This window comes from Lutzomyia longipalpis, chromosome 2 (assembly GCF_024334085.1).
Source record: "Lutzomyia longipalpis isolate SR_M1_2022 chromosome 2, ASM2433408v1".
Classification (NCBI taxonomy): domain Eukaryota; kingdom Metazoa; phylum Arthropoda; class Insecta; order Diptera; family Psychodidae; genus Lutzomyia; species Lutzomyia longipalpis.
Window position 1 is genome coordinate 8,757,272 of NC_074708.1, and position 24,442 is coordinate 8,781,713.

At 37.0% G+C, this 24,442-nt stretch overlaps 2 protein-coding genes across 3 annotated transcripts; one reads left to right on the forward strand and one right to left on the reverse strand.

The window, feature by feature from the left end:
* Positions 1 to 383: 383 nt before the first annotated feature.
* On the reverse strand, positions 384 to 4,575 carry LOC129789184 (uncharacterized). Its single transcript, XM_055825833.1, has 2 exons — positions 4,281 to 4,575; positions 384 to 4,216 (listed from the first exon to the last, which is right to left on the reverse strand). The coding sequence occupies exon 2, from the start codon at positions 4,110 to 4,112 to the stop codon at positions 384 to 386; it is 3,729 nt and encodes a 1,242-aa protein (XP_055681808.1). The 5' UTR covers positions 4,113 to 4,216; positions 4,281 to 4,575.
* Positions 4,576 to 6,810: 2,235 nt separating this feature from the next.
* LOC129788967 (integrin beta-PS) lies at positions 6,811 to 18,426 on the forward strand. 2 transcript variants are annotated; one of them, XM_055825503.1, is made up of 8 exons: positions 6,811 to 7,014; positions 11,144 to 11,695; positions 12,064 to 12,292; positions 12,552 to 12,636; positions 15,044 to 15,478; positions 15,558 to 15,761; positions 15,982 to 17,007; positions 17,190 to 18,426. In XM_055825503.1, exons 2-8 carry the CDS (start codon positions 11,155 to 11,157, stop codon positions 17,253 to 17,255), a joined length of 2,586 nt encoding a protein of 861 aa, XP_055681478.1. In that variant the 5' UTR covers positions 6,811 to 7,014; positions 11,144 to 11,154; the 3' UTR covers positions 17,256 to 18,426. The 2 variants fall into 2 exon arrangements, with proteins under 2 accessions (XP_055681478.1, XP_055681480.1); XM_055825505.1 differs by lacking the exon at positions 12,552 to 12,636 and adding an exon at positions 13,585 to 13,669.
* Positions 18,427 to 24,442: the final 6,016 nt, after the last annotated feature.

Genomic DNA, 24,442 nt, shown 5'->3' on the forward strand with positions numbered 1-24,442 from the left:
TACTCTATTTTAACCTTAGGGCTTCAACGCCGCCTCTCCTCTAACTACTCTCTTCTTTGCTTGCACTAATTCTATAAAAAATATTACATAAATTAAATTGTATTCCCTTTTTCACTTATTTCTCTTATTTTACCTTTTTCAATCGTTTCTCAATCTTTAACTTTCTTAATCTATCAGCCACACGTGCTTCTTCTTTGACTTCCTCACATAAAATGTCTACCTAATTCTTCTTGTTCTTTTTTTCTATCGTAATTCTTCTTCTTCTTCTATTATATGATAAACTTTAAACTTAAAAATCTAACATTTCTCCCCCACGGTGCGCGAAGCACCCAAATCAGGGGGTTCATCACTTGCACAATACTTTACAGCCAGTCTTCTTGCTTCTATCTATTCATGATCGACACTGCTTCTCCATCACTGTTTGGCTGCTGCTTTTTCTTCCACTTTTCCAGGAATCTTTCAAACTTCCTCTCACCGTCGTAACGTACTGCTTCAATCTTCCCACGGCGGTCCAAGAATCGCCGGATTGCTGCAACGGCGCTGTCAGCTACCCAATAGGTCGCAATCTTCATACATATGGCTCGTCTAGCTAGCAAGGTGAAGATATCACCCCAGCGCTTCTTCTGACGGCGTCTCACAGCTTCACTGACCAATCCCAGATGTGTGTGTGCAGGGCGATTCGGGGAAAACTGTTCTATCGCCCATGTACACCACACTGCTGCTTTCATCTTCACGTATCCACGTCGTACTTCTTTGATTCTTTCCGTCTTTGCCCAAGCAATGTCTTCCAGCTCAATCGGTGGGGGCTCCCCCACGTTATTCTCGCCACTGATTCTTCTCTCACGATGCTTTTTGAACCAACGCAAGGTACAAAATCCCACTCGCGCCATTTCCATCAGCTTGCGCCACCAATCGAAGAATCTCTTCACGTCCGGAAGCATGGGTTTCCGGATAACCTCACAAACCTTTTCTGCTGCTGGTAACATCTCGGGCTCATCAATCACTTCTTTCTGCTCCTTCTCTGTTGACCATTCACTGTCACTGACCTGCATCTCAAACGTATCCTCCAAACATTCGCCTAAATGCGTATTCAAAACTGCGTCCTGCAGCTCCAGACGGGGAATTTTCACCTTTTTGGTCGGTGCCACGCGCGTGCAAACTATCAGACACTCGACAACTACTCCCTCTGGATGAATAACTCGCAAATAGACTTCTCGAACTTTCTCAATGCCTTTCAATTTCACAAACTTTAGCCACTGACAGCACAACTCTCCACTATCTTCAGGGCTCCATCCAATCTTTGCACGACGAATCTCCTGTAGGATCATCCTTCCTTTCACTACGAACATGCCAATATCTCCCAGAGGACCAAATATTGACATGACTAGCCGGAGAAGCTCTCGAATCGTGGGTGTCTTTTCACCATAAAGAATGTCGGGTGGTACACGGTGGAAATTTGCACAAAAAGTAAACATGTCACCGTCAAACATCTGTCGTACAGTGATCGCCTTATCGAACGAACTGTCATCAAATTTCACTTCGTCTTTGTATGAATAATCTGCTGGTGGATCATCCAACACTTTCACATCACTTGTACACCAATTTACCATCCGAAAATCTTCTGCACTTTGCACTTTTATGACTCCCCGCACCAACTGCTTGGCCTCATCCGGAGTGTCATGAATTTCGAGGTAATCGTCACGACAATTGAGAATCTCCTGGATTACTCCCGGGTGCTTTTCTTTCAACATCTCAGTGTTGTCAATCTTCACACTCACGGCAAGTGTGGGTGAGAAACACACTTCCGGCTTTGACAACTTCTTTTGTTCTTCACTAAGCAGCTGCAAATATCCATCCTGGACATGCCCTGTCATCTTCTCGCAGTGCTCCTGGGTCAACTCTGGGTCTTCGTCCAGCTTGTGCTCGAGCTCGAGCGGGCGAATCATCGCGACTGGGCGGTCTTCTGACACCTCAGGGGGCTGCTCATCTTTCCATAAATTACTTTCTTCGAATCTACTATCTTTTATCACGTCTGTAGCCAACTCCATAATTGTAAAACTCTTCTTATCCTCTCTAGGCACTGCATTCTCGACTGTGTGATTCACATCAAAGTCCTCAATAGTGAATGACGAATTGTTCACGTCGCAAATCTCACTCACTTCCTCAATTGCAGTGCACGCATACTCCACGGGTGTTTCCGGACTGCGTCCAATTTTACCCATGGCTATCCATCCAAGCCACGTCCTGATCAAGTAAGGCGCATTCCAAGCGCCATGAATGACTTCTCTAGCGGTGATCAGGGCAACATTATCCACTCCAATGAGAATCTCAGGCTCTGCATTTTGCATGGGCTCAACTGGACGCTGAGTCAAATAACTCCAGTCTCGCGCAAGAGCCGTCACATTGGTGGTCTGTTTCGGCAAAGACATCACTGCTACTGTACGAGCACCCTTCACTGTAAACTCCTTTGCGCGATCAAACGTTCCCTTCACCCTGAACTCTACTATTTCAGAATCTTTCTCCAACTGTGACGCAGCATTCGCTCCCTGATACACTAGTGGCCGCACCGGCCCGGACAGACCCATCTTTCTCGCCAAGCTGGCCTTGATCATCGTGATTGAGGATCCATCGTCCAAGAATGCAAACGTCCTTACTGTGCCCTTAGACCCAGTCACAATCACCGGAATAATCTTCATGAGAATCTTATTCTTTGCAGTTGAGTACGAGTACATTGTGGTGTTCACATGAGGCACTATCTCATCCCGCGGCGCGGTAGAGGGGCCTGGTGTAGGCTGTGGTCTCTCTGTCGGCGTGTGTAGCAACTCATGATGCTTCTTCCCACAACCATCTATTGAACACCTCGACGTTCGGCGGCAATCTGCTGCTGGATGTCCTTTCATCAGGCACAAGAAGCACAGACTCCTATTCATAATCAATTTGCGACGATCTTCGAGCGCCGCTTGCACTAGATGTGGACAATTATTTGCGAAGTGGCCTTCCTCATCGCAAATATTGCACGTCTTCTTCTTATCTTCTGTCGTAGTCATCACTTTATGCGTTTTCCCACTCCTCTGATTTTGCTTCCCTTTTTCTGGTGACTTCTCAGTGGACATCTTATCTCTGGATTGCATGATGCGCTTCATTGCGGCCTCAGCCTTCTTGTTCAGGAACTTCACTAGCACATCCAAATCTCCGAACCCACTACTTGTATCTACTTCTGACCACTGAATCTTCATATTTGTAGGAAGCTTCTCGACAATTTCCCAAATCAAGTGGGGACTCTCTTTGTAGCTCGCACGTCCCATAATCTCCAAGGATGCCATCAGATTCTCCACTGCACTCGCAAACTTCATCACTGATTCAGGGTCCTCTTCTCTAACTGCAGGAAGCTCCCTGACTTTCTCTAGCATAGACATCACAAGGAATTCGGGACGCCCAAATCTCTTCTCAAGTACATCAAGGATACGCGGTACATTCTTGCTGTCGTACAAAAGGAATTGCACGGCTTCTCTTGCGTCACCCTTGAGGCACTTGTCCAATCGCGTAATATCTTCTGTGGGTGTAAAAGCACATGCAGCAGTGGTGCTTCGCCACCAATTGATGAAGCCTGGCCATTCACGGAAGCATCCGTCGAATTGCTTCACCTCTCTCGTCAACGTCTGTCGCGCCATAAACATCTGCATGTCTGACACGTACCTCTCTGTCGGCCTGGGAACTTCTGGAACAACTGGGGCTGGCTTTTCTTCCAGCCGGGGCTTCTCTTCCAGCTGGGGCCCCTCTTGCACTTTCCCAACCGGCTCATCATCATCAAAATCATCGTCGACTCTATACGCCACCACGGGAGTCTTTTTGTGGGGAATCGGTGTGGAGGTCTTCATGTGAAGGTTTTCCATGGCCTTTTGCTTCTCTAGCTGCGCAAGACGCAACTTCATTCTTGTCTCTGTGATTTCTAGGTCTAGTATACTCTTCTCCGCAGAGATCATCTTCAACTCCTGAACATTCTCTTTGCCAATGGATTCCTCGCTAAATCCACGAAACTTCTCATCTTTTGGCGGAGACTCCTGTCCCGCCGTCTCACCTTTGTTCTCACCTCCCGGGGGCGTCCTCATCATCTTCGTACAATAATAACTCCCAAATAGAGTTAAAAGAATGTTACTTTCTTGTTAAGTGTGCTTCGTGCACATTTATTATCCACGGAGATGGCGGTTGTTTTAACCTACAAAATACATACATTGGGGCTTTAGAAGAGGGGCGCTTTATCATTTGCTTAGACTACTTACTCTATTTTAACCTTAGGGCTTCAACGCCGCCTCTCCTCTAACTACTCTCTTCTTTGCTTGCACTAATTCTATAAAAAATATTACATAAATTAAATTGTATTCCCTTTTTCACTTATTTCTCTTATTTTACCTTTTTCAATCGTTTCTCAATCTTTAACTTTCTTAATCTATCAGCCACACGTGCTTCTTCTTTGACTTCCTCACATAAAATGTCTACCTAATTCTTCTTGTTCTTTTTTTTCTATCGTAATTCTTCTTCTTCTTCTATTATATGATAAACTTTAAACTTAAAAATCTAACAATAGTAATTTTAATGAGAAATAGAAATGATGAAAAAAAACAAATTAGGCAAACTACAGCATTTGTGCGCATTGTCTGTTTATTTGCAATCTTTATATTATATAGCATTTTCAATTAAAAATTAATTCTTTTTTTTACATTCTTGTGGAGAATCGCACACCGTAGTAAAAAGAATGCTTAATGCCGTCTACTTTAGAAATTGCGTGAAAGACGTGAAAGAAAAGAAATTAATCTAAAATCAAAATATTTTGCTTTGTGGCGCACTCGAAAGAATGAAAAGCGAAACGAAACGAGATAAAATGTGAAGAAAGGAGTCTTCAAGGAAGTGTTGGTGATCAACTAATGATGAGTTTTTTGTCTACCAAACACATAACTTTTTCTTGTCTCAGTGAAAAAAAAAATATTAAAAACACTCAATTACTGATAAAAGCCCTTATTCTGTGAGTTGCAATATATAATTTACATGCATTTTGCTAATTAAATAATATACATTACATACAAAATAAATTGTGAAAAAAGTTCATTAGATATGCAAATGAGAGAAAAAAAGTAAAACAACAAAATGCTACAGAGAGAGTACGTTACAATTAGACAGAATTCTTAATGAATAAATTCCCAGTGAATATTAAATGTTTCCCATTAATATATGATAGTTATTGTAAGAGATAATCTTCATAAATTAACGCTTATTTGTAAAACATTCGGTCGCACGTTTCATCAATTATGCCGTGAGAAATGGAAAGAAAGAAAGAAAGCAAACTATATAAGATGCAATTTTCCTCTTCATCCACAACTAATACCTATAGCACAAGATGTTCTTCTTGGACTATGGAAGTGTTTGCATTTTGTCGAGAAAATTTGTACTCAATCCAATGTAAAACGAAGTAATCCTGAAAGAATATCTTGATTCATTCATCATCAACATTTATAAAAGAAAAAGCTTTTAATATACAATTGATAAAAAAATAAAAGAAATGTCTCTCCTTTCCAATTGAATTTCTTTTATAAGAAGACCCTATAAAAGGAAGTTATTTGAGCAACAAATTAAAGGGCAAAATATTATACTAAAAGAATGTAATAATAAATAAATGATATTGAATGAAAAAAAAATTAAAAATAGAAATTAGAAAATTAAAGTCATTTTGGAAAATATAATAATTATCCTAAAATAAATAAATCCTCAACTATTTTGCCGTGCTTGCCCACAAAGTCGAGCTAATCCGTATATAAATGATAAATAAAAAAAAGAAAAATAATTCAGTGCTTCATCCTTAGGACCTTAGTAAATTATTACAATTTATAAATTATTTTATTAAAATGAAACAAATATTAAAAAAAAAAATTGCAAAATTGCATAATTTAATCAATTTCATAAATGTATTTTTACATAAGGGAGTTAACGACATTATATACATAAAAAATGTGAGGAGCGCAATATATTTTTTGTTTGATTTAATGTGCAGAACACAAAAATGATAAAAAATGAACATTTTTTGATGAGCTTTGGCTAAATAAAAAAAAGAAACATTTTTCCTGTCTTCATTGAGAGCGAAAAGTTGTCTTTTTCTTTCTTTTTCTTCCCTTAAAAATTAATTAATTGAATAAGAAGAGCGGGAAGTTTATTTTTAATGACTCACCATCCATGGTAAATCTGCATGGAATAATCTCATTTTATCATTAGGAATTTTCCTCGGAAGTTCTCTACTAGAGTTTGGGGGAGTTGGTTGAGCTGAAAGACGAACGAAACTTAACGAAATCATCAAATCTTCGATAACAATTTTAGTACGAGTGGTACACGTAATTTACTCATTTTCTATCAACGGATTTATGCTTCTTTTGTTGAATTTGTAGGGGAGATTGGAGCTTATTTAGTTAGTTTCTATAAATATAATTGATCTGTATGATTTCTGAAGGGCATGAATTATTTTAATCAGATCATTAAAGGAATTGTCTCACAAACTCTTTTAGAGAGAGAGACGTTCTCGCGATTTATTTTACCATTAAGGTAGAGATTTTTTTCTCTCTTCTGCATGGATAAAAGTAAGATTTATTGGAAAATTAGCCCGTTGAAAATCCAATATTTTAATTTTTTCAGGAAGATTTGTGATCTAAAATTAATTTAAAAAAAAATCCAAGTAGTCCTAAAAATCATCTCTTGCTATTCATTCAGTTAATTTAAATTATTTTACGCGTACCACTCGTAGTAAGCTGAAGTACGAGAGTATTCGTCATCGCTCAGTCTGTCGAAGAGTGCCGAACAGTATGGCCGCTAAGAAATCGCAGTGTTTTTCCTCCCACTGAAGAAGTCATCCTCGTAACAAGAAAAAATACCCAAAAAGTGCCATTTTTGCGTGAAAATCGCCCCAATTTGCCGTGTGTGTGGTGCAGAAGGATTGCATCGGTGTGGGATTGTGCAAGAAATCACGTAAATTCGGTAAGTTCTGTGCAAAAATCTCGTCTTCCAAATGGGTGTGTGTGGCTGCCTTTTTATGGGTCCGCTGTACGAACAGTTCCCCCAAAAAGTTCATACCCACCGTATTTGGGGGTAATTTTCGGGCAGAAATACCCCGCGAGGGTACTTTGGGGATGAATGGGGCAACATTTGGGGTTGTAGAGATGTTAATTGAGGTGTGAGATGGGAGATTTTGTGCGGGAGTTGGTGAGAAATGGGCAGAAAAATACCCAGATGGTGCAACAGAGAGTGAGATTTCTGTGTAAATCATCTGCTAAAAATAGTTTTTAATTCAAATTTAGACCATCTCTCGAGAGGATCGCTTTAATGCGGCTCCCTATGTGTGCTGGGGGTCACTTCCTGGCCTCATTCCACGCCCCCGCAGGAACACTTGTCCGGAATGGAGTTTGCACCTGGACAGGCTGGTTGTCGCGCGCGTAATTTTTTTTCTCTCATCGTGGTCTCTTTGGGGAGATCTTGAGGTGTGCGCGCACTCCCTGAGAGATCACCAGCAGTCGCCCACATGCGAGACCCACGTACGATGTCTCCCATTCATTTTATTTTTATTGGATCATATCGTTTTTTCTTCGCTCTCTGCCTCACACAAAATCCCCATACATCAGTCGCCTCCATCTTATTGGTTTCTTATGTCCGTGTCTCATCATATTCCTTCCTTCGTCTACACATTTCTCCAGTCAATGTGCTCGACACAGCAAAATTGCACTCTCCGCGCGCCAAAGATCACACAGAGACAAATAGCCCAGCGAAGAGAAATGATAAATGGCAGCAATTGACTTGTGTGTGTGGCCAGAGACAGAGATTCTCAGAAGAAATCACTCAATTGACATTCATGCGGATGCCTCTCCTAAAAGATGAGGCGCCAGACTCTTAGCTAATTACCCCCAAAGGGACGCCCTCAATCAGTCAGGAATCTTGTCTAGAATTTAATCTTTGTCTCTCCATGTAATCCTGACCTCCTCACAAGTACCCCCATAGTATGAAAAAAAAAACTCCTCAAACATTCCGATAAGAATTTCTCCAGAGAAATTGACTCACCACACTTTTGGTCATACTACGGAGTGCTGCTGAATCCGTCACTTCGTCACCACGTATTTCTTCGAATATTAGTTGCCAAATAAAACAGCGCGTGGATCAACCTCGATCAGCAGCTTATGGATTTTCTCAGATGATAAATATTCAGATGAAGCAGCAGCCACGACGAAAAAAAATGTCAGTGTGTCTCTGCGCATACATTGAAAGATAAAATTGTGGAATTTCTCAGGCGGAAGGGGATCTCCCAAGGTTCAGCATTACAAAATGTAAACAATTCAGCAGAGAGTGCAAGAAGTGATGCAGCCTGGGCGGTTTAATACTTTGGACATTCCAGTTCACGCGATCCCAATGCGATCTCTTCACTTCGGGAGATAAGAATGTGAATTTTTTTTTATGGAGAAATGTTTCTAGAGGCAAAAAAGCCTCTGTTGTTTATTGTTGTGTAGCATTAGGATCTTAAATTAACACAAAAGGGTCATTAGCCCTGATCCATGATAATTTCTTGGTGTACTTTAGAGAGATGAGTGATCACAGATGTTTGCAATAGTTTTGTAGAATGCATCTTAACGGTTAGAATTTTATTTTTAGTCCTTATTTTTGAGCTTTCTTGAAATGTTTTCTTTGAACTTTCGATCATGGATTTTAATTACTGTATCCTTGTGAGAAAATACTCTGAAAAATTCAAGTTAGAATTTCACAAACTGAACAGGTGATGATCCAATTCCCCCAATCTCTTTCCTAAGTGGTCTCTCTCTATTGAGCTTTCTCAAAAGATGTTAAAATATGTATTAAAATTTAAATATGTGCTTGTTTTAGCACGCTGATAAAGACTTTCACGCATACAAACAACATTATGTCAACGGAGCATTAAATATTTATTGCTATAAGTCCATTATTTTTCTCTTTATACGGTTTCCATTGCATTCAGGAAGATTTTTGTATATAAACTAGTCGTGCTTAACACATTGAGCCTGCGATAACAATATTCTAGGGAAAATAATAATAAATTATGTGCTAATGGGATAATTGCTTTATGTATTCATAGAAGAATTATACATAATTCTGTGTAATGATTTTGTCATTTGGTTTAGTATTAATTCCACATTTTTATGACTCTACATGACGTTTTCTTTCTTCCTCCTTTACAACTTTTAAAGGCTGCAATAAATTAGGGAAGTTATAGGAGGTATGACAGATAGTAAAAATCAACACAACCACGATGCAAGTTCTGGGGAGAACTTTTTAAAATTATAATACAACCTAATATTCTAAATGTTGAAGATGATTTAATATAAAATATCCGATGAATCATGAGGAAGACGTCAAGATCTTGTGCAGATGTTTAATTTGGAAGTTTTTTTTTCATATTAATGGTCTATATGCAAAAAAAAACTATATACAAGAGTATTATAATATTTGTGAAGAGATGATTTCCGCTTGAGAGGCAAACCATTCCTCATAAAGTTTTCGAGAGAGAAAAAAAAACTCAAAAACTAATTGAAAATCTCTATACTTTATTATATTTTCTTATGTTGCATTTTATGTTGTCTCTCAAGAGAGAAGTTTGTCCAGTTGCGGGGAAAACAAGATAAAATCACCCACTAATGTGTTTTCTGTTGATCTTTCCGTTTAGAATTGTGGCAGAAAGGTGTTTCGTGTGTGTGCATGTGTGGGAGGATGATGGAGGAAAAAGTAGAATGTATATATACGCGATTGTGTCACAAAAGAAAGGTCTTGTCGTGAGGGAGGAACATTGATAGATAGCATAGGAGGTTAATGGATGTGAAAAGGGAATACAACACATCAAGGAGTGGTCAAAGAAGGAAGAGATTTTTACGATGATTTCATTATGATTTCCATTTCCGCATCAATCGTGCGTCGTGATGACCTTCTGTTTGTCTTTTCCCATCGTTGATTGACCGTGACCAGAAGGATTAGTGGAGCAAGAAAATGTGAAAGAAAAAAAAAAGAAAATGTGGAAAAAATGAAGTAAAACTAATAGAGGATTATGTCTATCAATTGACTCTCATAGCCCGCATCATAGGGCGCACCCTCCAAAAGAAAAAAAAAGAAGGATTTTATTGGATTACATGTCATTTTATTTTGCTGTTCTTATTCCCTTTTCCTCTCTGCAGCATAGAAGAGACAACATGATACGAGTGGATCTTTGATGAGTTGCTGAAGCATGATTTTCACATCACTTTTCGGGGGTCCCCATACACACATATATTGGAATTATTTATATTCTGCCGTACGCGAAGGAGACTGAAAATAAATCAAGATGTTGTGTTTTGGGATGTGGTGTGTGTTAAAAAAAGACACCGTCGTGGTGCCATTAATGTGAATCAGCGTGAAAAACAGAGTCTGTAAAAATTAAGTAATCACACAGAGGTAATGCCTTAAGGTTTTTCCAACAAAAAGATCTCGTTTTGTCTCTCGCTCTCAAAATATAATATATTATGGGTACTGAAAGTAAAAGTTGATGCAAACACGTTGAATTTCATGGGAGAGATCAATATAAATTGCCTCAAGAATTTAATTTTAAAACTTACAACTGACTCACGAGATTTATGCAAAATGCATTTAATTTCCCCACAATTTCCAACTTTATGAGTTTTCTCCTCTTCTTGTGCAAAAATAAACAAAGATTTTAAGGGGAATTTTGCTCACAATGGCACTGAATGTGTTGTGTCCACTGAACTCAAGAACGCGACAAAAATGCGCGCAAATAAGTGTGAATTGGTAGAGGGGGTGGGGTATGAGGGAGGAGGTGTGATGGAGGGTTAGTAAGTCAAATGTGGCAGGAAATTGTAGTGCAAATATTCTTGTCACTTCTCTCTGACCATCCTTTTTCAGCCTTTTTGGGGTCAATCGATATCCTTATGTGCGCTATGGGGGAAGATAAAAAAAAGGTGTGTGTGAGTGTGTGATTGTGTGAAGTATTTAATTGGGCCACCCATAGTAGGGGAGAAGATATTGCAAAAATGAAAATAAAGTATATAATGATGTGACATTAATTTTGATTTCTGACCTAATTGCCTTCCGTGTGTGTGGATAGAAACTGCCAAAATGACCTCAAAAATCGACATAGGACGATATGTGGTGTCCCCAATGGGGATCTACTGTTTCCTGCTTGCTGTTGCAGTGGCAAATGGGCAGCTGGCAGAGAAGCTAACATCACAGAATCCGTGTGTTAGCAAAACAACATGCCATGAATGCATCCAAACCAAGAGTTGTGCATGGTGCCTGCAACCTCAGGCGGAATATGGGGATCTTCCGCGATGTTTCCAGCCAAGCTATGGTGTTGGGGACTCACGCTGCCCCGAGGAGTATACGTACAATCCCGACAATGAGATGATCCCCCTGCTGAATATGGAGCTAACGAGGAGAGTAAGTGGAGCAGCTGCAGAAGGTGGTGGTGGAGCTGCAGCTAGTGGGTACAGTGCCAGTGGTTACAGTGCAAGTGGGAGCTCCTATTCTTCCATGTCGTCTTCTTCATCACACTACGGAAGTTCTAGTTCCAGTAGTGGGAGTACCTACGGGTTTGGAGCAGCCTCCGGGGGAATTGTTCAAATTAGCCCACAGAGAGTGAAGCTAAAGTTGCGAATAAGTAAGTTATCTGTCCAATTATGTAGTGTAATGATATCTTATCATTTGCATTTTTATCTAATTTTTGCGTGAAGTTAGAGTTTGCGTTTAGCAAGATAAGAGATTTATTTGAATGAGGAATAATTCGATTAATAAAATTTTAAGCTTGAGAAATGTAATACAATCATGGATCCGATTATTTGGACAAAGGTTGATTTTCTTTTAAGAATTTATCAATCAATGCTTGATCAAAAAATTCTTTTTTTTAGTTCTAATAAGTTCTTCTAAGTTCTAGAAAACTTTAAAGAAATAATAAGAAAATTGAAAATTAATCGATGACAAAGAACAAACGCACAATTCCTCAATTTCCTTACTTATTCTGTTCAACAGACGAAGAATATCACCTCAATATGAGATACTCTCAGGCCGAAGACTACCCAATTGATCTCTACTACCTCATGGACTTGTCCAAATCAATGGAAGATGACAAACACAGTCTCTCGTATCTTGGAAACTCCCTCTCGGAGACAATGAGGAATATCACATCGAATTTCCGCCTTGGATTTGGATCGTTTGTTGATAAAGTTCTCATGCCGTATGTTTCAACGGTACCCAAGAAGTGAGTAAATCATCGGCATGTGTGATGCCGTCTTCTTATCTCTGTAGTCTTTCTCATGATGCAAGGAAATGTGATTGAAAGTTTTTCAGTGGATCGCACGAAGGGGCAACTAATTGTGAGGTCTTTTTTTTTATTTTTCTTCTTTTCAACAATCCCAATTTGTGGATTTGGCGAAAAAGAAAAATGTTGCGGGATACGTGGGAAAAATAATTTGTTTTTTTTATGTTAATTTGTCTCTTGACTAAAATAATTCTTCCAGATTGGAGCATCCATGTGACGGATGTGAAGCACCGTATGGTTTTAAAAATCACATGGCACTCAGTATGGATACAATGAATTTTTCCGTAAGTTTTCTTTCAGAAGTTTTCTAAAAAAAATTCTCAATGAAAAAAAATCTGCAAGAAAATTTATCTTCAAGAGTTAATTTTTCTTTGTTGGTTTATAATATTGAAAAAAGTCACGAAATTCTGTGAATGATCACATTCTTATTCTGGGAACTGTTTGTGGCTGAATTTTTTTTCAATGCATTTCTTACACACACTTTTATATAGAGTTTATTTTTATATAAATGGAATATTGCTGATTTTTGATTTGTGGTTAATTTTAAACAGTAATTAAAGGGAAACATTTTAGTTTTTTTGACCATTAAATAATGTAGTAGTATTGGAAAATATATTTCGTAGCTGTTTTTTGATGAAATTTATTAAAATTAAAAACATTAAAAGAGTATGTGAATTTTATAGTTTGGAAAAAAGAAAGATTTTATCGGATAAAGCATGATTATTTTTTAGTAGGAATGTTTGTGAATTTAGTTCTATTTTTTGGTATTTTGGGATACAACAAATATTTTATATATTGAATGTTTAATTGGGATTACTATTTTCTATCAAATCAGTGTTTTATTACATTCTCTACCTCCTATTTCTCGTCATATTTGTTGTTGATGATCTCTTCATGCTATTCTCCTCTGTGTCTCTCATTCTGAATGTGTCTCTTTTCTCGAAAAAAAAAAAATTGTACACACTCATCGCTCTCTCATTGTGTTCATTTTATCTTGAATATGTTAAGGAAAACATCCTCTCTAGAAGAATCCTTTTGGGAGGATTTTTACATCCAGGGAGAAAAGAAAACTAAATCATTTTGTCACTATTCTCATGAAAATCTCTTCAACATCACATATTTCTTGCATCTTAGCTGGAGAAACAAAAAAAAGAAGCAGCAAATCAATGAGAAAAAATCAACCAAATATAAAATCATTATCATCACAATTTCTTCTTATTTATCATACGCAGTTTGATAGCACCGTGTGACAATTGTGCTGCTCCATATGGCTTTAAAAATGTTATGAGACTTAGTAAGGATACACATTATTTCTCCGTAAGTGATTTTTGCAGAGAGTAGAACAGAAAAAGCGCAACTAAATTGTGGACTTGTCCACCTACACATGTTTTATCTTACCTTATTTTTATTTTCAATTTCCCCTTTGCCATGCATTTATTGACCTTTTTAATAAATTTTTTTTTCTCTAAAAATATAAACTTGTGGCAATTAGACATTCCCCACCCACATTATACCCCTCATTCCATTTCCATTTTGTCTTTTTGACTTCTTTTGATTTTTGACCAAAAAAAATTTGCCATAAAACTCTGGCGAAGCTTTTTATTTATTATCCTTCCCATCCTTCATTTAATTTTCTTCATTTTTTTTTTCATTATAAAATAGAGTTTCACGGATTATGCAAAAAAAATGTACATAAATGACATCACATAATACCATTTATTCATTTTCTTATCTACATAGTTTCTTACGTAGTTTTGGTTTTCTAATTGTATTTTCTGAGTTTGTTTTTTCCTTACTAATTTATTTTGGTGTTGGTTTAATTTTTTTCCACATCTACAGGGTGTGTTTTGTGAAGTGCAGTAATTTACAAAATAAAGATCTTTCCGTTCTTTTGGGCAAAAATAAAAATTAGGAGCATTCTATTTGATCTTTGATGAAATTTGTTTTATTTTTCTTCGGGTATGTAGTAGTAGTAGGGGGCTTTCGGGATATGCAACGTGAGGGCATTTTTTACACATAAAAGTGTACTAATTTCTCAATCCAATCAATGTGTCTTCGATGACGTTTTCAGAAGTGTATAAAATTCATGGCTAATCCTATAGTCAAACTTTAGTCATTAATTGATAAGAAAATCTTTATCTGAGATCGGAAGTGATTTTTAACACCTGTTTTCTTTGAAATACTTTACTTTTTACTTTTATTAAAATTGCTAAATAATTCAGAAATTTTCTATCCATAACTTCCGAATTTGTCCAATGAAAAGGTTATGCTTGAAATTATCAGGCAATTTGATATTTTACGATATTATTGATGCGAATCAATTTAAAATTAAAATCACAAAAATGCACTTTATTTGAGTCACCCTGTGTATGTTTTATTTTTCCTCTAATTTCTCTCTGTGCATGAATTGTCCGCACATTAAACTTGGTGGCGGAAGCTGATGCATTTTTATCTGTGAGTCACCTAAAATGTGTGTGTTTTTGTGTATTTAATAAATGAGTTCACTGCATGACTTTCTTGTGGCTTCTACCTATACAAAAATGAATGAATAATCCCAGTAAATAAGGTTGAAGCGTGGAATTAAGGAATTAAAATCAAAATATTTACAATTATTAATTTTTTTTAAAGATTTTCTTGGGACAATTTTTTTTAAAAATATGTTTTCTTTGGCTAATTTTTTTTGTTGTGTAGAAAGAAGTATCGGAAGCGAGTGTTTCGGGTAATTTAGACGCTCCTGAGGGTGGATTTGATGCCATTATGCAAGCCATTGCGTGCAGGGATGAAGTTGGTTGGCGTGAACATGCACGACGATTGCTCGTCTTCTCCACTGATGCTGGATTCCACTATGCTGGCGATGGGAAACTCGGTGGGGTTATTACGCCAAATGATGGGGAATGCCATTTGGATAAAAATGGTCACTACACGCACTCGAAAATTCAAGATTATCCCAGCATTTCGCAGATTAATCTCAAAGTCAAGCAAAATGCGATTAATGTTATTTTTGCCGTGACAAAGCAACAAATTGAGGTGTACAAGAAGCTTTCGGAGCACATTGAGGGATCATCAGCTGCGGAGCTTTCATCTAATTCCTCCAATGTTGTTCAATTGGTCGAAGAGGAGTACAATGTGAGTTTTTTTTGTTTGTTTTAAAGTTAATTTTCAGAAATTTATAAATTTTTCTTGATTTTTGGGGGTGATCTTGTAGAAAATTTCATCGTCAGTTGTGATGAAGGACAATGCTACGAGTGCCGTAAAGATCACCTACTACTCCTCATGCCTTGAGGGTGGAAAAATGGTGCAGACCAATAAATGTGATGGACTCAAAGTTGGTGATATGGTGGAGTTCCGTGCCAATATTCTTGTGCAAACTTGCCCACAAAATCCCCGGGATTGGTTCCAAACATTCCAGGTAAGAGAGCCCCTTCGTGAGTAGTCCTGCAATGATTTTCTTCGGGAGAAACAATCAGGATATGCGTAATATAGTAGAGATTGAAAGAAAATCAGAATTCGTAATTTTTTATTTATATTTTGATCCTAACTACAAAATTACGTGTGATCCTGATTGTTTCCTCGAATCAGGTCGTAACATCCTTCCTCTTTATAATTCATATTTATTTTCATCTCCACAGATTTATCCAGTTGGCATCAATGAGAGCTTAATTGTTGACCTCCAAATGCTCTGCGATTGCGAATGTGAACATCCTGATCATCGTGGCTATGTCTCAAATGCAGCTGAATGCAACTACCACGGTACCCTCAAGTGTGGCATTTGCGAATGCTACGATCAGTATTTCGGAAGGAATTGCGAATGTGGTATGCTGGATATTCACAGTGAGATCGAGAGAGATCGTGCCTGTCGTCCGGATAATACAACAATTGATTGCAGTGGCCGTGGGGCGTGCGTCTGTGGGGTGTGTGAGTGCGAGAAGCGTCCAAATCCGGAGGAAGTGATCTCAGGAACGTACTGTGAGTGTGACAACTTCTCCTGCGATCGTCACAATGGGCTCCTTTGCTCAGGCCCGGATCATGGTGTTTGCCAATGTGGGGTGTGTCACTGCTTGGAGGGATGGACGGGAACAGCATGCGATTGCAGGGCATCCAATGATACCTGCATCAATCCACATGATGGGGAAATTTGCTCCGGGAACGGGGAGTGCGTATGTGGTACGTGCAATTGCAAAATAACCGACGAAGGACGATATTCTGGGCGGTACTGCGAGAAGTGCCCCACATGCTCGGGGCGTTGTCACGAATTCAAGGATTGCGTGCAGTGTCAGGTGTACCAAACGGGACCAATGGGTGATGATAAGGATCTCTGCATGCAAAATTGCACACTCTTCACGCCAATCACGGAGGAAGTTGTCACAGCGGATGAGACAAAGGATGAAGTGTTGTGTACGTTCTACGATGAGGATGACTGTCGCTTCCAGTTTGTCTATACAGATCGCGATGATGACAAGGTTGTCGTGAGGGCGCAAGAAGAGCGCGAATGTCCACCAAAAGTGTTCATGTTGGGTGTTGTTTTGGGAGTCATAGCGGCCATTGTGCTTATTGGGCTCGCCATCCTTTTGCTGTGGAAGCTCCTTACAACGATAAATGATCGTCGGGAGTTTGCGAGATTCGAGAAAGAGCGGATGATGGCTAAATGGGATACGGTGAGTGAGAATTTCTCTTATTTTTTGCATGTTTTACAGGGGTGGGCAATTGAACTGCTGAGTGAGAGTTTTTTAGGGGAGAAAAAAATCAATTTCTTAGATTTTATTTAGTGAAAAAAGAATCGATTTTTTGAAAGAAATTGAAAAATTTTACAATATTTCTTTTTCTTTTCCATATGCAGGGCGAGAATCCTATTTACAAACAAGCAACGTCCACCTTCAAGAATCCAACGTATGCTGGAAAATAAAAGCCACAAAGTCAACCTTAATAAAAAAAAGTGGAGCAATTTAAAACAAAAAAAAAGTCACAATGATGGAGTGAAAAAATATTTTATTTTGGAAAGTAATTTACCAAAGGATGTTGTTTCTGTTGTATAGGAAGAAGAAAAATGTTTAAGTGCTCTTTTTTTTTAATCTTTAACAAGTAACTCAATGTGCCGAAAATCAAAAAGAAAAAAAAAGTACTTTAGGGGGGAAGAAAACAAGCGAAAAAAGCTTCCAGATTTTCTTTAAAAAATCAAATTTTCTCTTCTCTTTGGAGTTTACTCCAGGAAAAAGAAAAGGATAAATCAAGTGCTTAAAAATCGAATAAGGAAACGACAAAGAAAATGTGCCTAATTTTTTCTCATTTTTTTTAAATTCTATTTTACGTGTGTGTGTACTTATAAAAACAAAACAAAAAATTCTAATAAATAATAAATATGGGGCCTTTCGAAGTTTTGTCACATTTTTATATACACATTGTGCACCAAAAGTCATTCATACAATATATTGCCTTAATCACAGGCTCGAGATTTTCTTCTTTTCTTCTTGGAAAAGATATTTTTTTTCATTAACAAAAACGCACTAAAAGAAACTTAAGGCAAAACTTTTACCTTTTACCGTAAAATGTCTTTTTCAAACACTTTTTCCAGCGAAATAAAAATAATTTATTTACATTGCGCGTAATGAGAAAAAAGAAATTAATTAAATTAAAATGAAATACTTATATCGATAGCAATAACTAGAGAATAACAAGTGCATTAATTAATATTATGTAATATTTAATTAAAAAAAGAAAAGAAAAGAAAAAGATATAGATGATAGAAGTATTTTAGATATGTGTCTAGAAATGTTTCAAATGAGAATTTATTAATGTATTTTTTAAATTTTTTTTGTAACTGATATTTTTGGTTCTGACAGTAATATTTTTTTTTCGTTTTTAGTAATGTGAAACTGTAGAAAAAAAAATGAGAAAAAAAAGAATTTAGAATATTTCTTAAAACGGAATAACAAACTAATTTTAATAGACTGTTAAGTTCACTAAAGAAATTGTATAAAAAAAAATCGATTAATCGTGTTCTTTCGATTCATATTTTTTAGCTCTATTTTGCGAAAGTAAATTTACAAAAAATAAAAAATGTAATATTACGATGAAAATTTGTAGTTTTTCTTCTCGCTCCTTCTCTCGATTCGTTAAAGAAGTTTATTTATTTTCAATGGGAGAAGTCCTTAATCCTCATTCGAAGAAATAATCGGGATACATATTTGTAGGTAATATTTCCGCAGATTCTTATTGTTCGTACACAAATAATTGGGTTCGTTATTTTTTCTTAAATTTTTTTTTGAATCTATAATCAAAATAATAGATTTTTTATAGTACAAAAAGGTGTCTTCGCTATGAGTTCTAAAACTACCTTATTCAAGAACTTTTTCAGATCTTTAAAAAATTTTAAATTCTTGTTTCACATACATAAATTAAAAAGAAAAGAAAGATTTTTTTACAAAATCAGTAAATTATCACCTTTCTGCAAGACATTACTGTATAGAAAGCTCCTTGCACGACTCTGTATTCAATACAGTCGTGACCTCGTGGTACACGGAGAAAAATAACTACTAATACTAGCTGGAAACTCTTGCTATGCCAACAGTTTGGCGTCAGAATTGTTACATTGTTGGCAGAGCTGAAGTTTGCTTCTAACTCAACTACAAACTGGCTATGTCGCCAATGAGTCAGAAGGAAATGGCGTATATGCACACACATTTTGTCTCATTCGTTTTGATTTTTGTATGCCATAATTGGAGAAAAAGAGACATCTATATCTTTAAAATTATATATCTCGTCTTTTCACAAGTCGGCAAAGCCGTCGACTGAAGTAGCATGTTACGCATCTGCACAACATTTATAAAGCAAATACGAGACAAGGTTGCGCAGTCGACGAAAAGCCACAGTGACAAATGTGTGAGAAGAGCAGAAAATCTCATTTGATTCTACAGGAATTTCTAGTTGGCACAGCTGGAGTCTCCGGCTAGTGCAAATGGACAGTGGCGGGTACAATAACATTATAACTTGCTATTGTAACAAGTACTGAATTTTTGCGCCGCCTCAACTTTTTTCTTTCCGTGTAGGACTGTCGTCAAAATGACTTCTCCGCGGTAAAACGGCTTCAGAATGAGGAATTTTGCCTTCGCAGTGGGACAATTAGTATCCTACCTTTCCAATAGTATTACTAATTGTCCCACTGCGAAGGCAAAATTCTTCATTCTGAAGCCATTTTACCGCAGAGAAGTCATTTTGACGACGGTCCTACCACGAGGTCACGACTGTATTCATATTTTTGCGGCATTGGGATTAATCTCTTTTGCAGCATAAGCAAACATCTCGTTTGTAACGAACGACATATCATACATAGATTTGCTCTCTAATGTAAATCACGCCGTTCTTGTTGCCCAAAAATTATCCTGATGCGTAAGGAGAAGAGAGAGCATGGCGTGGAAATGAGGTTGTAACGTTAATTCTTTCATCGTGTTACCGACATTTTCTTCCACCGATATTTATTCATTTATTCATGCGTGGATTAAAATATTTGCTTACATGCCATAACAATGCGATAGGTCCGGCTTGTGAGAGAGAGAATCAGCGGGTATATCCAGCGGGATTATCCATACATGAGAAGGGGAATAAATTCAATGGGCACGATGGAGGAAATACCATGAGCCCCGGGGATTGCAATTGGGCGTGAAAGGGAGAAGAAGAAGGGAGATCGAGGCATAATGTCTCACCAATGTGAAAAAAAATGATGATGTGAATTTCCTAGATGAAGATTAGCATAATCCCTCGTCCAATGGGGATGATTTGTGTAAGTGAGAAGGCTCACAAATTACACCGAAGCGATCATTGTTCAGCTGTCCATCACAGAGCATGGTTAACAACATTATTGGGACGCACAATTGATTTTAGGAGGAAAATGAACACAATCCACATCATCTGGGACTTCATAGATTTTCTCCTCAGCCGCCCTATATATCCAGCAATGCTCCAAATCCTTCTCTTTCTCTCACATTTTTCTCATTTTTTTTACTACAAAAAATCCGTGGATAAACCTCTTTTTATTTTCATCTCACAAGCCAGAAAAGAGCCGCCAAAAGGAAACCCACACTGTTGTTATGGGCGAGATTAAAAATAAATAATAAACTTCTTCCTCGCAAGCTCTAAATGAATTGGCAGGCAGAAGGAAAATGCCCGGAATGCGGATTGTTTTTTTCATGGTGCAAAAGGCTCAATTTCAAATCACTGTGGTCACTCTCAATTGCCCATTGCCCGAGAGATGAATGGCAGACAAAGAGGCATCGCTCAAGTGAAATTGCTACCGTGCAAATCCTCTCCTCCGTCGGGGCACAAAAAAATGAGCAATTGACTATGAAATTGTTTTCTCACCCAATTTCCTGGTTCTTTCAGCCTCACTCTGTATCATCTTTCATAAAAGAATCTTGTATTTTGGATGAAAAAAATGAACATGAAGCAAAAAAAGTTTTGAGAAAAAATCAGTTACAGAAGTCAGATTTAAAATAAAATTTTTACATGCTTGGAATCATTTTGTTAAGTTCTCTGTCCAAATTCCAAATGCTATAAAAATAATATAAAACGCGCCTTTATCTTCCTTAAAACGTATTAGGTCGTGAATTCAATAAGTTCGACATTTTTTTTTGTCATTAAAAGCTTTTTAGATTATCTTTTTAAATTTTAAAGATATTGAAAATGGATAAAAAACGATTTGAGATTTATTTTCAATCGTTAGAAGAAACATAAAACGTTAAAACCACCGCCCATCAAAAGTTAGAAAAGAAATGTTTAATGATTTTTTTACGTCTCACGTTTCTTCTCTAATATTTGACATTCCTTTCTGAGCTTTGACACATTCTTTAACGTCTGACATTTCTAACTTGGACGTTTCTATTTCAATGTTTGATGATCTTTTCGAACGTTTGAACTTTTTTCATACATTCTTTTTAATTTGATGATATTTCTTATAACATTTGAGATTTCTTTTCTTAATATTTAATTTTTAAATGTAAGATATTTGTTTTCTATAAAATTGCGAAATTGTAATTCCTAACATGAATATAATTTGTTTTGACCGCTAAAGAAGAGCTTGAACTCCCTGAACTTTTAGGGGATAGTTTATAGAAAAGAATAATCAACCAAATACCCAAGAAACACTTCAAATTTTCTTTTTTAGTGCCCTACTTTAGTGATAAAAAAATCTCTATAATATTTTATTGAAAAATTAATTATTTTTTTTACAGGGTAGTTTATGAAAGCGTAATAAATTGTAATTTATGGCAGCTGTTAAAAATTGTTCATTTCACCAATGAAAAAATAATTAACAGTCCCAAAATTTATTGAGGCGTAACATCTGCAAAATTATTTCATAAATATTTTCATACGAATCTCGTTTAATGTTTATTGTGCAAATTGAATTTGGTGCATTGGGCCCACCCCCGCGTGCCACACAGTCCACATTTGTGTGTGAAAAATGTACATTGAATTGGCTGATTTTCACCCCACCCCACCCTTTGGCTGCCACCAAACATCCCCACACTCCTCATTTCACGGAGACTGGGGGCAATTTAGTTGCATTGGGATTCATATAATACAGGTGTTGCGATTTTGCCCCTGACCACACAGCCTCCCATCTACCTTTACCCCCTTCCAACACACCCTCTCCTACCACCCTCTTTTGGGGTTGGTCAGATTGTTACATTTGTTTCCAATCAAAGATTTTAATTTGCACGCTAAATGTGATTCATAATTGAAATGCAATTTTTTTAATCAATTCCATGCATTGCAATCGAATATTGACGCTCCGAGGGATTGGACGGAGGAGGAAGTTTTGTCCCTTTTCCAAATAGAAAAGTGTAGGTGGACACATACAACAATAAGGTATAGTGGACATATTTTGCTCTTTTGTACAATATAATAATGTATTTTCAATCCCATATTTTGGATGAAATTGCTAATAATTGAATTTACAAATTGAATATCAAATCAAAAAGTTGAGATTTGCAGAAAGAATAATTTTAATTTAGAACGATCGCTGAAGGATTGATTTTGTAAGGACTCTGGAATATGTTTGAGGCTTTTTTTGAACACCTGTAATTCTAGAAGATAAAATGGGAAATATTGGTAGAGGATTTTGTGATATATTATTTGCACAAAAAATTAAAATTGAATTATAAACCGATATCGGATGATTTTCTTTGAACTTTTTCCCGTAATTTCATACAAAAAGTGCCTCACAATTTTTCCCGCAATACAATTCAAGAAAAATAATAAGAGAAGATTTTGAAGACTTGGAGATTTCAGAAGATCCTCCCTGGAGGGCCAAAGTATTGTCTGCTTAATGGAAAAGATTTCTCATGTAATTTTTGCCTTATGTAAACAAACAACATATACAATTTCGACGATTCCCATCGCACAAATATTTTATCATCTCACGAAATTTTGGCTTTGTGCGTATTTTCGCAGATGAAATGAAAATTTTATATCAACTTTGACGAGAATAAATCTGTGAAAGTAGGATGAATTCCGAGATGATTCCACGGGAGGAGGGATGCTGTGTGAGATGCAGAAAATAAGGATTTTAGGGTCCCTCCCTTCGTGACACACCCTAAAATATGCGTGTGAGAGTGAGATGGAAATTATAAAGAAGAGAGTGAGCAGTGGAATAAAACCAGGAAAAAGGTATTAGAGGACTTTTACACGGGTGTAAATCACTGTAAAATCGTGTCGCAAATGTCACCATTTACAAAATAATCTCTTTTGGATTTGAATGGTATCTTGTATTTTGAGGTATTAAGGGACCCAGTCTCGCTAATAATACGGAAAGTAATTTACTTGATTACATTCCATCCTGGAGCTGTGATTAGGATAAAATACAAAGGACATTTTATTCCCGGAGATAAAAAATATTTCTTTGATGAATTTTCCAGGTAAATTAATTTCCCTAAAATATGTGTATTTAGAAGATAGAAAGATTTGTAAATTATTAGTTTTGCTGTCTTTTTATTAAATTGAGTTTGATTTGAAAGATTTCTCCATAAATTTTGTTGAGCATTTAAAAAAATTGTCTAAATGATCTCAATTTATACAAAGATGTTATGGAAAATTTCAAGAAGAAAGCTTTTTTTTAATTAAAAGGAACCACTGAAAATGCCATGAAAATTTAAATCTTTTTTTTTTTTTAGAATTCTATTCCTATTTCTAAAGTTCTTTCAATCCTCATTTAGTTTTCTAAACGACGGTATACCCTTTTCTTTCAATTCATCATCCCTCATGGGTTCTGATTCATCTCAACGGATTTCAATCGTGATCACATAGAAGAATAAGAAGCTCACGGGAAAGTCGAGAATTATAAATTTTCATTCTTCTTCCATTTTCATTTTGCTTTTATATTAAGATTTGTATTAGGAATCTCCGTTTGTTTACACAGCAAAGCTTTACTCCGTAAGACCCGCCTCAGCATTTCTGTATTATATGTACGCCACATAGTCTCTGTGGTGAGTCTGCTTGCATTGTGTTTTCTCTATCGGTATTATTATTGTGCCATCGAAAATCCCTTTGTTGTTCCACGATTTCTCAGAGAAGGGACTTTCCTCGGCTATGATCCCCCTTTGCTGGGACTTTCATGTAGGTATGTTCCAACATAATATTTACAGTACCCGCTGTATTTGGATCCTTTATCCGTGGGCCTATTTGCAATCACCACCACCCTCTTGCAATTTAAAACACCCAGCAAAAGTTCCAGGCAAATTGTGATTATGATCCCATCATAGATGGAATTTCTATTGATGAAATCAATTGCACAAACATGGCAAAAGGACACACACATAGGAGGGAATTGAATTGAATAATATTTCAATGAATGTTTCGGGTGAGAGACTTTGTATGAAAAGCTCTTCCATATATGGGCTATGGTGGGTGTACCTCTTACTTAGTTGGGAGCCTTCAGGTGTTTACTCTGTGGAAGAATATACCTTCCACCTCTTTGTGTGTACGACGGGATGAGGACTCACACCGAGGGGCAGCATTTACACACAACTAATATTAAGTTTACACATTTAATCCTCTGTGATTAATGGACACACAAACGCCGCCCAGGAGCCATTCTCCACT

Bases quoted from the DNA above. Each gene is read 5' to 3' on its own strand.
- LOC129789184 (XM_055825833.1), bottom strand. From the start codon at position 4,112: ATGATGAGGACGCCCCCGGGAGGTGAGAACAAAGGTGAGACGGCGGGA.
- LOC129788967 (XM_055825503.1), top strand. From the start codon at position 11,155: ATGACCTCAAAAATCGACATAGGACGATATGTGGTGTCCCCAATGGGG. The intron at 15,479-15,557 runs GTGAGTTTTTTT...GTGATCTTGTAG, and splicing joins TGGTCGAAGAGGAGTACAAT to AAAATTTCATCGTCAGTTGT. The intron at 15,762-15,981 runs GTAAGAGAGCCC...TCATCTCCACAG, and splicing joins ATTGGTTCCAAACATTCCAG to ATTTATCCAGTTGGCATCAA.